This window comes from Camelus dromedarius, chromosome 10 (genome assembly GCF_036321535.1).
Source record: "Camelus dromedarius isolate mCamDro1 chromosome 10, mCamDro1.pat, whole genome shotgun sequence".
Taxonomy (NCBI): domain Eukaryota; kingdom Metazoa; phylum Chordata; class Mammalia; order Artiodactyla; family Camelidae; genus Camelus; species Camelus dromedarius.
In genome coordinates, this window is record NC_087445.1 from 67,790,446 (window position 1) to 67,804,928 (window position 14,483).

General features: G+C 40.8%; 2 protein-coding genes across 2 annotated transcripts in view; one reads left to right on the forward strand and one right to left on the reverse strand.

Moving 5' to 3' along the window:
* The window catches only part of LOC105092648 (olfactory receptor 1J4), a 47,240-nt gene that overhangs the window by 26,194 nt on the left and 6,563 nt on the right, over positions 1-14,483 (reverse strand). The window lies entirely within an intron of this gene.
* Positions 12,623-13,567, forward strand: LOC105092678 (olfactory receptor 1Q1). Its single transcript, XM_010984397.3, has one exon. The coding sequence runs from the start codon at positions 12,623-12,625 to the stop codon at positions 13,565-13,567; it is 945 nt and encodes a 314-aa protein (XP_010982699.3).

The window sequence follows — 14,483 nt, forward strand, 5'->3', positions numbered from 1 at the left end:
CCATCAGCCAACCCCTGCATTACACCATGACCATGAACTACCAATGCTGTGCTCTGCTGCTGGCTGGGTCATGGGTGGTCACTACCATCCATGCCCTAGTGCACACCCTCCTAGTGACCAGGCTTTCTTTCTGTGGCTCCAATGTCATCCCCCATTTCTTCTGTGATCTGGTCCCGCTTCTAAAGCTGGCCTGCTCCAGCACTTACATCAATGACCTGGTGCTTATGCTTGTGGCAGGAACACTGCTAATTGGACCCTTTGTCTGCATCCTTACATCTTATTTTTACATTGCATTGGCGGTCCTGAGAATTGATTCCCCAGAGGGTAAGCAAAAGGCCTTCTCCAGCTGCACCTCCCACCTCTCCGTGGTCTCTCTGTTCTACAGCACAGCTATTGGGGTCTATTTATGTCCTCCATCATCCCTCTCCAGTGGAAAGGACAGAGTCTTCTCAGTCATGTACACAGTGGTGACCCCCATGCTGAACCCCTTCATCTACAGCCTGAGAAACAGGGATATGAAGGGGACCCTGAGGACACTACTCAGAAGAAAAACACTCTAACCCTCTTTCTAGGAGCCTCAGGGTCCTGACTCCAAAACTCAAGGTCTGAGAGTTGAAAATGGTCTCCTGAGAGCCCACCCACTGTAGCTTCCTGAACCAGAGACATCTCTTTTCCTCATGTTTATATTTCAAAGTACAGATTGACATCTGAGGACAGGGAGGGAACCAGTGATATTAGTAACTGCTAATCATCTTTGTGATGTGCCCATGCTCTGAGAGGTTTACTGTCCACTTTCAAAATGATTGTTGTTGAGTTTTACTATATGCCTCAGAGAAGTCCACAGGCGGCGGGCGGGGTTGGGGTGGGTGTTTATCCACATACGAAATGAAAATGAAAGTGTAAATTTTTGTTTAGCTCAAGTCACAAAGGAACTATGGAAGATCACTCTGGCCCAAGAATACAGGAGTCATTATGACTGGTAGAATGAAACACGAAGGAAATCATCTGATATTTCATTTTAAACAGGCAGTGTTCTATAGAAGAATAAGAATGGAGCTTTAAGTCCTGGGTTCCAGTGCTGGCTTTGCCATTAGGTACTGTATGACAGCTAGGTAATCACTTCACATCTTTGAGTCTTGGTTTCCCCTTTAGAAAATAAAGTGATTGGATTATGTTAGGCTAAGGCCCTGCATTCATTTATCCCAGTTCTTGTAATATTTGGTGTTGTCGTGACAAGAATTCAAGACTTGAAGTCAGAAGTTACAAGTCAGAACCAAAAGTCCACCACTTCACAGCATGTGACTTGAGGAATATTCTTCCTCTCTGGGTTCTGATTTCTTTATCTGTAAAACTGGAATAACATCTACAGTTGACCCTTGAACATTGCAAGGGTTAGGGGCACCGATGTCCTAACAGATTTACAGTCGGCCCTCTGTATCCTCGGTTCTGCATCTGGATTCAACCAATCATGTATTGTGTAGCATTGTAGTATGTATTTATGGAAAAAACTCCATGTATAAGTGGATCCACACAGTTTAAACCTGTGTTGTCCAAAGTCAATGCTGCGTGATAGGATTACTCTGAGTGATAAATAACATGTGAACTTACTCGGATCATGGTAAGTGCTCAATACATACTTATTGACTCTAAATCTTCAGTTCTATTATTTATCCTAATCAATTGTAGGAATTCTCTTCTCTCTCTTTGTCAGGACAACCCTCAATCACTCACACTTCTGGAAGCCCTGTTTCCCAGTCTTTTTATCATTTCCCAAGAATCTCCAAGGTGATTACTTTCTCTTGTATATATTTTGGAGGTCTCTGAATATGGAGATGGAAAGTTCTTTAAAAAGAATTCTTTCATTCATTATTTAATTCCTCCATATCTGCTTCGCCCGGGGTCACCAAAGGCTGTTATAATGTAGAGAGAAGACTGCGCAAGCATTGGGAGGACTGTTTCTTCCCAGGCTTGATCTGTACTTGCAAGCGGAGGAAACTCAGTCTGTGTAACAACTGCCCTAGCTTGCTCCCTTACTCATTCTGCCCGACAACACTTAATTGATTCATTTGAGCACATTCAGCCGAGACTCTCCCTGTTTCTTCTTGAAAACCAGCCTATTTACAGGGAACATGTGCTCTGCTGTGTACTTCCAAGGACAAAGAGCCCCTTACACACATCACGGAGGCCCTCTCCAATCCAGCACTACCTGCTCCTGGAGTCAATTAGAAAAACATTTAAGTTCTAACCCCAAGTCATGTCTCCAACCTAGACATTATCTGTAGTAAAGTGGCAGTTTGGCCCCGTCTGTCTTTGTCATTATTCGTCATTTGATTAAGAACTCAACTGGGTGTGGTGTATTTATACAGTGGAATACTACTCAGCCATAAAAAGGAATAAAATAATGCCATTTGCAGCAACATGGATGGACCTAGAGGTTGGCATTCTAAGTGAAGTCAGCCAGAAAAAGAAAGAAAAGTACCATGTGATGTCACTCATATGTGGAATCTAAAAAAAAAAAAAAGAAAAGACACAAATGAACTTATTTACAAAACAGAAACAGACTCACAGACATAGAAAACAAACTTATGGTTACCAGGAGGGTAAGAGGGTGGGGAGGGATAAATTGGGAGTTTGAAATTTGCATATACGAACTATTAAATATAAAATAGATACACAAGTTTCTTCTGTATAGCATAGAGAACTATATTCAATATCTTGTAGTAACCTATAATGAAAATGAATATGAAAATGAATATATGTATGTATATGCATGACTGGGACATTGTGCTGTGCACCAGAGATTGACACATTGTAACTGATTATACTTTAAGTGAAAAAAGAAGAAGAACTCAACTGGGAAAGAAGGGGACTTTTGGGGGCTCCTTCAAACACTCCCAACAATCTGAAAATCACAGCTCCAGCACTCAGGAGCTGGGCGATTCTAGAGTAAGTTCTTTAATCTCTCTGAGTCTCCTTGTCTGTAACAAGAAGGTAATAGCATAAGTCTTAATAATTTTGAAAAATATTAAATAACTGAGAAAATGTAACTAACGTGCTTATCATGATACCTGGCACGTAGGAGGGACTCAACAACTAACTGCTTCCCTTCTTGTGCCACTGCTGTTGTCCTTTCGCCACTTGTCATTGTCATTGTCGTAGGTCTTGTCAACTTGACCCCTCCCCTGCTGGTTAATCAGAGCCAACCAGTTGAATCACAAGCTTTTGAATGGTTGTAGCTTCTTGCATTCTCTAAAAATAATACCTATGGAATTTGGAAAGCATGTTCCTAGGCTATTTTATAGCCAAATAGCTTCCACAATGAAAGGAGACATTCTAATTCTTACTAAGAGAGAAAGAGCTACAAAAGATGTTTTTAAGCTACCATATTGGTATATATCTTGGTTTGGGGTCACTCAGAAACAGGCCCTGAGATAAAAGTTTGAATGCAAGCAGTTCCTTTGGAAGATGATCCCAGGAAACACCAGGAGGGAGTAGGGAACCAAGGCAGGAAGGGGAAGGTAGGTAGTAAAGAAACACTATCAAGTCAGTTACCACTGTGAATACTTGGAACTTAATATGGCTGAGAACTCTGGAACCACTGTAGAACACAGACTTTGAAGTTATCTCACCCAAGGGATCCAAGTTATTTCACCCAACTCTCATCGGTTGAGGTTGCAGGTTGCTTCCAAGGAGAATTAATTCCTTAGCACTTCTACCCTGCCATGCATGCTTATCTGGAACTCAGGAGACTCACTGGGACACCACCAGCTGCCAGAGACAGCTCTCAGACTGAGACAGGCACTGGCTTCTGAAAGTAGGCAGGGGAAAGTCATATGCTTCCTGTCAGTGTTACTAAAATGATAAGAATTGAGGGAGCTTGGGTGGGGCACAACAGCATCTATTAGAGTTTACCCCTTGCACCACCAGACCCACCCACATGGCCTGTACTAAGTTCACTGCACCCTGTCATTGCTTCTTTAGAATGGTGGCCAACCATAGTTTCTTTTTGAAAACAGACTATAGGAGGTTTAGTAGGACAAGCTGTAGCCCACACTGCTGCGGTTTGCCCCAAGGTCATAATTGGTATGTCACCTTCCTCCACCAGTCCTCTATCTCCACTGTCCTTGTTTAGCCCTTCTGATTGTCCAGTGGCATACTTTGTATATTGGTTTACTTATTTATTTTAATGGAGGTACTGGGGATTGAACCCAGGACCTCGTGCATGCTAAGCATGCACTCTACCACTGAGCTATACCCTCCCCCTGCCGTGGCATACTTCAGATCAGACTCCAGGTTCTCCGACTCTGGAGCTCATGCCCTGTTAGCTGTGTTCAGTGCAGTTCTCTGTTGTTGCTGAACATTATTACAGTTCCAGAGTAATTCTTTGTGAAAGCATCTAACCGAGGAGACAGCAGATGGAAGTGGATCTGAATTCCAGGAATGCTGGGGAGGGGCCCCAATGAAAAGGGTTGTTTCTCTTATCTTCCTGGTAGGAAATTACATCTTCCCCAGGCATTTCAAGCAGAAGTTGTGTGAAGACATCCCTGAAATCCACAGCTGAGTATTATATCTCAAAAATACACGTGCCTCATTACCAATTATATCACGTTGTTCGTAAGAATTTATCTAACAATGGTTCACTCTTAGCAGTTGCCCTGCATTCTTCTTATATATTTTTTTCATCGCTGAGCAACTCTGTACCTGTACTATAGCGTAGCTTTGGGTCATCAGAAGAACAGCTGAAATCAGGATTCTCTGCCCCCAGTACCCATAATAGGTCTGATTCATACAGCCATTCACAGTTATTACCAAGCATGGAAGCACCACGTGGTGTCCTGGTGAATCCCATGAGTTCCAGACACACATCTCCCTGCTCCCTTAAATAACAGCAATTTGATTTCCTCATAATAATTTGGATCAAATGCTAATATGGTCAGAATGTTTGTGTCCTCCCCCCAGAATTCTTTCTGCCTGAAACACTCCTCCTCTTCTCCCCAATTCTCACTCATTCTTTAGATCTCAGGTGAAGCAGCCCTTCTTAAGAAAGTTGAGTTAGATCTTTGGGATTTACATTTTCTAAACTCCCTGTACTTATCTTTCAGTGTACTTATCTCAATGATGTTTCAATATATAATTGCCTAAGAAAACTATTTATTCTTTCATTCATTCGTCAGGTATTTTCTAAGTCCCTTGTATGTGCCTGACACTCTGCTGGACGCTGGGTCTGTCATGAAGAACAAAACGCATGTTGCCTCTGACTTTATGGAGCTTGTAGTCTAGTGTAAAACAACTTCTATGTTTTATCGTAAGTTCTAGGAAAGTAGGAGTTCTGTTTTACTGATTACTGCATCCCCTGAATCCATAGGATTTTGCTAAATAAATAAAGAAAGAAATATAGAAATTAATGAATGAGTGAATGAGTTCTCTTTGGAATTTCAATTATTTTTTGAAATTTAAAAAAATTCTTTTTTTGTCTCTAATTTTTATTTTTACAGTTTGGTGATTCATCACAAAGCAAACACCTAAGTATCTTCCACTCATTCAAGGAATGGATCCTTGCCAGGGATCCAGAAACTGTCTTCATACCTCTAGCAAATTGCTACCCCTCTCTCCCTCATGAAGGTAACCACTATTCTTTGACTTTTTATGTCAGTGACTTCCTTGCTTTTCCTTTTAATTTTGCCACATACACATGTGTGCCTAAACACTATAGATTGGTTTGTCCTGTTTTTGAAATTTTTTGTTGTTTACTTTTTCCAGCTTTATTGAGATACAATTAATAGATAACACTGTAAATTTAAGATATAGAACTTAATGATTTGATATAAAGATATATTGTGAAATGATTACCACAATAAGGGTAGTTAACATATCCATCACCTCACATAGTTACCGTGTGTGTGTGTGTGTGTGTGTGTGTGTGTGTGTGTGTCTGTATAGGAGTGTGTGTTAAGAACATTTAAGATCAGTATCTTTTAAGTATATGACACAGTATTGTTAACTACAGTCACCATGATGTGCATTATATCTCCAGAACCTAATCCTCCTATAACTGGAAATGTATACCTTTTGACCAAACTTTCCCCATTTTACCCACTCCCAGCCCCCAGAAACCACCAATCTACTCTTTGTTTTTAAGGAGTGCTGCTTTTTCAGATTCTACATATAAGTGAAATCATACAGTATTTGTCTTTCTCTGTCTGTCTTATTTCACTCAGTGTAATGCCCTCAAGGCCCATCCATGTTGTCACAAATGGCAGGATTTTCTTCCTTTTTATGACTGAGTAATATTCCATTGTTTATATATATACCACACTTTATCCATTCTTCCATTGACAGACACTTAGCTTGTTTCTATATTTTGGCTATTGTGAATAATGCTGCAATGAACATGGGGGTAACTTGTATGGTTACTGTGAGGATTGAAAGATATAAAAGCATTTGAGCACTTTAAATAGAATGCCTAACACATAGCAAACACTCAACATGTAACTTATTATTATTGCCAACTTGACGCATTGAATGATGTCTGTGTCCATGTGAGTTCCAGATATTTGAAAGCTGACTGATATGAGAGATGATAAGAAATGTCCTTTTTCATATTCTGGGGAAATTAATAACTTGTGTTCCCAGAATGAAGAGAGTGTAAGTAAAAGGGAAAACATCCATGCAAGCTGGATGCTGAGAGCAATTAGAGAGTGATGAGAAAAATCAAGCAGGAAAACCTAAGAGAGTATTTCTCAATCACAGCATAACCCCTACAAATCAGTAATAAAACCACAGCAACCACATAGAAAAAAAGAAACAGGCAAGAATATAGTTGGAAAATTCAAAGAAGAAAAAACGAAAATGGTCAAAAAATATTTTTAAAATTCCTCCAGCAATACTTCCAGTTAGCATTTCCAGTTATAGGAAAATAGATGCAACAAAGATGCCGTGAAGCACTGCCTTTATACTAGCTCCGCCCACCAAAAAAAGGAGGCAAATGGAATGAGTAGGGAAATGTGCACTACTTGTGGTACATCTAATAATCTATGAAATACTTTAAAAATAATGAGGTAGATCTCATCATGACAGAGAAGGTCCATGACATATTGATGAGAGAAACAAAGAAAATACAAAAACAAATAATCCCATCTTTATAAAAACAAAATTATACACACATATGTGCATAGAAAGTGTCTGAATGGGTACAAGTCAAAACATTGACCGCGATTATCCCTGGAAAGGAAGGGGGGAGGGGAGAAACAGACTCTCACTTTTCCTTTGATGCACGTTTCACTGCTACGTGTGTGCTGCTTGAAAGGAACGGAAGAGGCTACATCTTCAAGGACTCAGGCAAGGAGATACCCCATCCATGCCTTGACCATATCTAGGTTTTTCTGGGATTCCTCCTCAAAGTCAAATTTAGGAGCACACGTCAGAGAACCCCACGTCCAGGCTGATCCCCCAGGTCCTGATCACCCTCCTGGGATCCACCCAGCTGCCAAGCCACAGTCACTAATAACAATATTAATACTAATATTGGAAGCACTGTTTCATGGGCCCCACTCCCCAGGGAAGGCAGTGAGTTTGGACAATGACACACTTGGGACTACGTGTTGGTGAGAACCATGGAATTCACACAGAAGCATGTAATAAAAAACCTCCTGGCATCTTTCCCAGACATGCCTTCCTGCCCTGACAGGCAGAAACGCCCCCAGGATTCTGGCTGTTCTAACCCTGCACTCCCTCCCCGTTCCCTTCCTTTCTTCTGTGTGGGGAAACCTCCGTCTTCCCTGAGTGGCCAGCTCTGAGCTGCTGCCAAAACAGTAGGACACAGGCTGCCTAAGGGACAATGTTGGTGCCAAGTCCAGCCCATTCCAGCCCGGCCAGGGTCCATGGTGAGGTGAGTGTCTGCTCAGGACCGCACACTCAAATAGCACCTCAGACAGGTCCTACACGGGCTCTCCATAATTTCTGGACAGAGGACAATCTTTCTCAAATTTGATCCTTCACACACAGTATTGTGTGTCTTGTGACATTTGTCTTGGGTTCTCCAAGTCATCCTTTGTCTTTTCTTTCCCTTATAGTATCTCTTCCCTGCCCCATCCTCAGATATTCTGTGTCTTTGTGGACTCTCCTACCTCCCCTCATTGAAACCAAGCCACGAAAAAGAATGAATGATTACATAGTCACAAGTGTTCCCTTCCCTGAGCCATAAAGAAAATACTGAATGGAATTACAGAGAACTCAATTCGTTGGGGAGGTATTGTAGGTAATCAGGTCTGAATGATGCAAAAATCAGCCTCTGGACCTATTTGTCTACTTTGTCATGTTTAATAACTGACCCAGACTTTTCTGTCCACTTCTGACAATTAATGATCAGAGAAATTTGGAGAATAGACTAAGTCATGTTAGCCAAGTGCCTCTTTTATTTACAAAGGTCTCTTTAGCATGAGAGGCAACTCTTTTATCAGGGAAATCTATGGATCAGACTGTCAGAAGTTATGGGGATGTATTCTAGAAAGAAACCCAAGTTCCAACAGAAATTTAAAACAAACAACTTCTCGTTGTTTCATAAGACTTGGTAAAGGGCTCTTATGTCCATGGTCTTTTCTGCTTTTTTTTTTAATATAAAGCCTCTGGATTGAAAGCAGATATTATTCTTCCCATTTCCCAGATGAAGAAACTGAGGTCCCCAAGAGTGAAGTGATTTTCCCAAGGTCTCAGAGAATATGTTAGTGGCAGACCTGGGGCCAAAGCCCAGATCTTCCAATTCCTGGGACAAGATCCATTTCTGCACAACCCACTGCTTTTTCTTGATCTACATCCTTATATGAAGCAAGAGTCTTCTCAAGAAGCCCCCCATTTTTGGCTTCCCAGCCCCTTCCCCACACCGTGTTAGTATCCTCTGCCCATAAGGAGATGACACACTATACTACAGGTCAGGCAGGATGATCTCTGCCAGCTACAAGGGAGACAAGGACTCCAAGGTTCCAGAAAGCTCACCCTCTCATCACCTCTGGGGCTCGCTCTAGCTTCAGTACAGCTGTCGTAGGAGCTATAAGGACATTGCCCCAGCTGACAGGCATAGCCAGCTATCAAGCAGAGCTCAGCCTCGTCCTTAAGAAGTGAGACCAGCCATCCCATGTTTCCTAAACCATAAACTCAGGGCCACCCGATCCAATTTGGAGAGTCCAGTTACAATGACAGATTAACAACGGGGAACCAAGTGCAGGAAGAGAATGAAACACAAACGTTAAATGGGTGAAGTGGGGTGAAAAATCTGAAAATGGGAACAATAATATCTACTCTCAAGTTCAAGAATGAGGATTAAACTAGAAGAAAATATGATAGAAATTGATCGCTGGCCAAATGCACACAATAGCTCAGTGGGAAAGGGAGAAACAAGGAAGGAGGAACTGGGACAGTCAGGGAGAGCTTCAGAGATGGCAGAGCCTAATGTCAAGTGCATGGACGCTAATGTCAGATGGAACTGAATTCAACTATCAGTTCTACCACTTACCAACTCTGTGGCTTTGGGCATGTCGCAGAACCCCTCTCAGTTTCAATTTTTTCATCTACAAAATGAAGATGAGAATTGCTGTGATCACCAAATGAAAAACACATACATAAAGGTCTCAGAACAATGCCTGGTTTATATAAGTGCTCAGTAAATGTGGCTACAGCTCCCAGTCCTCATTCGTTACCATAACGTACTGAAATCAGTTCAGAATAGTTCATTAGCATATTATAAACTTTCATATTCTTGTCATTGAAAAACCTAATATTCAATCTCCCAAGTGCTTCCATGGTGACATCCGTTAACTTGGGGTATGAAAGCAGACAGACCCAGAGTAATGAATAAACCCATTTCCATGAGGCAGAGGCTAAGGAAAATGAAGTGGGCAGTGTGGTGCAGCCAGGCGTGTACGAGCACTCAAGGTATCCAGACATAAGTGTGAAGTCCAGCCGGACGACTTAACACTGAGTTATGCTGAGCAAATCACTTCACTTCCCTAACCCTTGGTTTACTCACCTGTGAAATGAGAATAATAAATTTTTTTTGTGGCGGGGGAGGGGGGCTGGGGCGGGGCAGATAACTAGGTTTATTTATTTATTTTTTAATGGAGGTACTGGGGATTGAACCCAGGACCTCTTGCATGCTAAGCACATGTTCTCCCACTGAGATACACCCTCCCCCCTATAATAAATGATTGATGCAGCTAGAAGTGTGTCAGGATTGCTACAGGGGTGATATGAGATAAAGCTTGTGGAAGTGCCTTACACCGGGGCAGTTCTTTATTATTTGTACTTTCTCTCCCAATAACCTAATTGTGAAGTTTAAGAATTCTTGGGATAGCCATGGACACAGCGCCTTTGTGGGCTGTCTACTCTAATCTCCATTCAAAAGACTATGAATTGACCAGACCAAACCATCATGATTACCCTGTGATGAAAAACCAGACACAAGAACTTTGCATAGTTCTGGGAACCACATTTTAAAGACAGTGACAAACTGGAGCAGGTTCACAGTGGAAAGACCCAGGTGGAAGAAAGAATGTCCTTTTAGAAAAATCTATTGCCTCTGTGCAGAACAACACTGAAAAATTAATGGGACTAATTGCCAGTATTCACTGAATGCTTGGAAATATTTAATCTACATAACAACTTTATGAGTGGCGTGCTACTAATAATCCCCCATTTTACAGATGAGAAAACCTAGCCTCATAAAAGGTAAGTGACTTCCTCAAGGTCACACGGCTTTTGTATGAAAGAGCCAGGGTTCTAGCCCAGTGTCAGAGCTTTTAGCCACTGCACACTGCTTCTTCGTTAACTGATGTTTAGATTTCTTAAGGACTTGTTCTGTGAGATTATAGAGGACTAAATGCTAAGTAATATGACGGAAATTAGTGTCGCATGTTATCAAAAATTATTTTTAGTGCTGTGCTGATGAGTAGATTAGGTCTCCTTCAACTTTTGTTTTTTTTGAGAGCAAAGAACTGGAAACTCCTTGATCTTCAAATGGATTTGTTATCTGCTCAGTAAAGTCATTCGCTTTCTGAATAGTTCAGATTGTCTCTTCACTTGACTCCTTTGAGATTTTTATATCCAGAGCCAATGCATCTAGTAAGATTTGGGGTGGATGAAAGCAAATCTTTTATTTACTAAGTAGGAGACAGGATAATGCAGGAGGTGATACCTTGAAGGCAAAATGATTTTAGAAAAGAGACGTATACAGCTGAGAATTTGGTAGCTAACTCTCCTAAAACCATGTCTGCGTAGTCTGAGAAGTCTTTGGGTACCACACGGTTATGTGTTCCCCAAAATAGAAACTGTTAAACCAAATTACCTCTGAAATCTCTTTTAACAGAGATTTTCCTTGATTATGTAGCCCATCAACAAGTCATTACCATGAATAAGATGTCCTGGTTTTAACTGGGGAGTCGAGTTAACTAGCATGGCCTTTGGAGTTAAAATTAAAATATAACTTTAAATTCAGATTTTGCCCTTTATAAGCTTAAACTTTCTATACTTCAGTTTCTAATTTGTAAAACTGGAATAATAGTAATAATAATAATAATAATAATAATAATAATAATAACCCTGTGGGATTATAGTAAGAATTAAATGTGATAATGCAACAAAGCCCTTGCTTCAGGGTAAATGCCCTGTAAATGTTAACTATGATGACAGTGGTGAGGTTAATGAAAAATCCAGACCTCATTATTTTGGAAAATAATTAAGCACTTGATTCCTTTATCAACCCCATTATACCTTATGTGGTTTACACTGGAGCACAATAGTGTTAGTAACTAAAGAGTCTGATCAGAGATCCAAGTCTACAGAAGTGATCATTGTTGGAAAACAGCATGAAGTTTTCTCAAAAACTAAAAATAAAACTACCATACCATCCAGCAATGCCATTTCTGGATATTTATCCAAAGAAAACAAAAACACCAATTCTAAAGGATATATGCATTCCCAAGTACATTGCAGCATTACTTACAATAGCCAAGATATGGAAACAACTTGGTGTCCATCAGTGGATGAATGGGTAAAGAACATGTGGTATATATAGACAATGGAATACTATTCATCCATTAAAAAAGAGAGAATGAAATCTTGCCATTTGCAACAACATGGATGAAACTTGAGGGCATTATGCTAAATGAAATAAGCCAGATGAAGACAAATACAATATGATCTTATTTATACATGGAATTAAAAAACAAACAAGCTCATAGATACAGAAAACAGATTGGTGTTGCCAGAGGTGAGGGTGACAGGGTTGGCAAAACAGGTGAAAGGTGTCTGAAATTACAAACTTCCAGTTATAAAATAAATAAATCATGAGGATGTCATGCACAGTATGGTGACCACAGCTAATAACCCTGTATTGTGTATTTAAGAGTTGCTAAGAGAGTAAATCTTAAAAGTCCTCATTACAAGAAAAAACAAATTTTGTAATGCTGTACGGGGCTGGATGCTAACTAAACTTATTGTGGTGATCATTTCACAATACATATAAATATCGTGTCTTTATGTTGTACACCTGAAACTAATATAATGTTATTTGTCAATTACACCTCAATAAAACAATAATAATAATAGTAATCTTTTTGTTTAGTGACAACAGATGGACAATACCAACTGGACCAGTGTATCCCATTTTGTTCTCTTGGGCATTTCCACCCACCAGGAAGAGCAGGTCCCGCTCTTTCTTCTTTTTCTATTCATGTACACAGTCAACGTTTCTGGCAACTTTGCCATCATCATATTGATTATCTCTATTCCACGCCTCCAAACTCCCATGTACATCTTCCTCGGCAACTTGGCCTTGGCAGACATCTGTTTCACCTCCACCACGGTCCCCAAGATGCTGCAGAACATTTTCTCTCCTACAAAGACCATTTCCTACACGGGCTGCTTAGCCCAGACTTATTTCTTCATTTGCTTTGCAGCCATGGAAAACTTCCTCCTGGCTGTGATGGCCTATGACAGATACATCGCCATCTGCCACCCTTTCCGCTACCCTATGATTCTAACCAGAATGCTGTGTTCGCAGATGGTGGCCACGTGCCATATCCTGTCCCATCTTCATGCCCTGCTGCACACCCTTCTCATGGGCCGACTCATCTTCTGTGCGGATAACAGGATCCCCCACTTCTTCTGTGACCTCTACCCTCTGATGAAGATTTCCTGCTCCAGCACCCAACTCAACACCTTGATGATTCACACAGAAGGAGTTATGGTCATCAGTGGAGCTCTGGCCTTCATCATTGCCTCCTATGCCTGCATCAGCTGGGCGGTCCTCCAGAGTCCCTCAGCCAAGGGCAAGTGGAGAGCCTTTTCTACCTGTAGTTCCCACCTCACTGTGGTGGCTATATTCTATGGCACCCTCTCATGGGTCTACTTCCGGCCCCTTGCCAGCTATTCAGTGGCCACGGGTCGTATCCTGACGGTCATGTACACAGTGGTGACCCCCATGCTGAACCCCTTCATTTACAGCCTGAGGAATGGAGATGTCAAGGGAGCTTTCAGAAAACTGATGAGGAGAATATGGACTTCTTTATTTAGATAAAACCCCCAAATATAGTTCCAAGTTTTATCTATGATCCTGGGGAAACAGTTTTGTCCCTCACATACGTTTCCTTTAGAACGTCCCAGTAATATCTAAATTATCTAAATAATCATGGTTTTTTTTCACTGGATATTGTCCAGGGATATCCTTTTAACCCAAAGAACACAAAACTATGTACTTAGTGTAAAACAGAAGCATGGTTTTAATTACAGATGAGAGTGGTCTCTAGGCCTGTCATTTAACACCAGTATTGTAACTCTCCGAGTTTTCAGATGCAGGCAACAGAAACCAATTCTGGTTGATTCATGGAGGAAATAAGTTTATTGAAAGTATATGTGAAACTCATGAACTTCCAAGAAGGCTAAGCAACGAGGCTCAATAAAATGGACAAGAATAAGAAATGTCATATAGGCAGAACCACAGTCAAAATCATATCCCAGGTGCAGCCACTCTGGAGAACAGTATGGAAGTTCCTTAAAAAACTAAAAATAGACTTACCCTATAATCCTGCAATCCCACTCTTGGGCATATATCCAGAGAAAACTCTAACTCAAAAAGATACATGCACCCCAATGTTCATAGCAGCACTATTTGCAATAGCCAAAACATGAAGGCAACAATGTCTTGACAGAGGACTGGATAAACTGGGATTTCAAAATTGTACAATAGATAAACAAGATTATACTGTATAGCACAGGGAAATATATACAAGATCTTGTGGTAGCTCACAGCAAAAAAAAAAAAAGTAACAATGATTATATGTATGTTCATGTATAACTGAAAAATTGTGCTTTACATTGCAATTTGACACAAAATTGTAAAATGACTATAACTTAATAAACAATGTTTTTTAAAAAAATCCCTTCTCTTACGACTTTACATGCATCAATAAAGAGCGAAGCTGGGAAACCTTGGG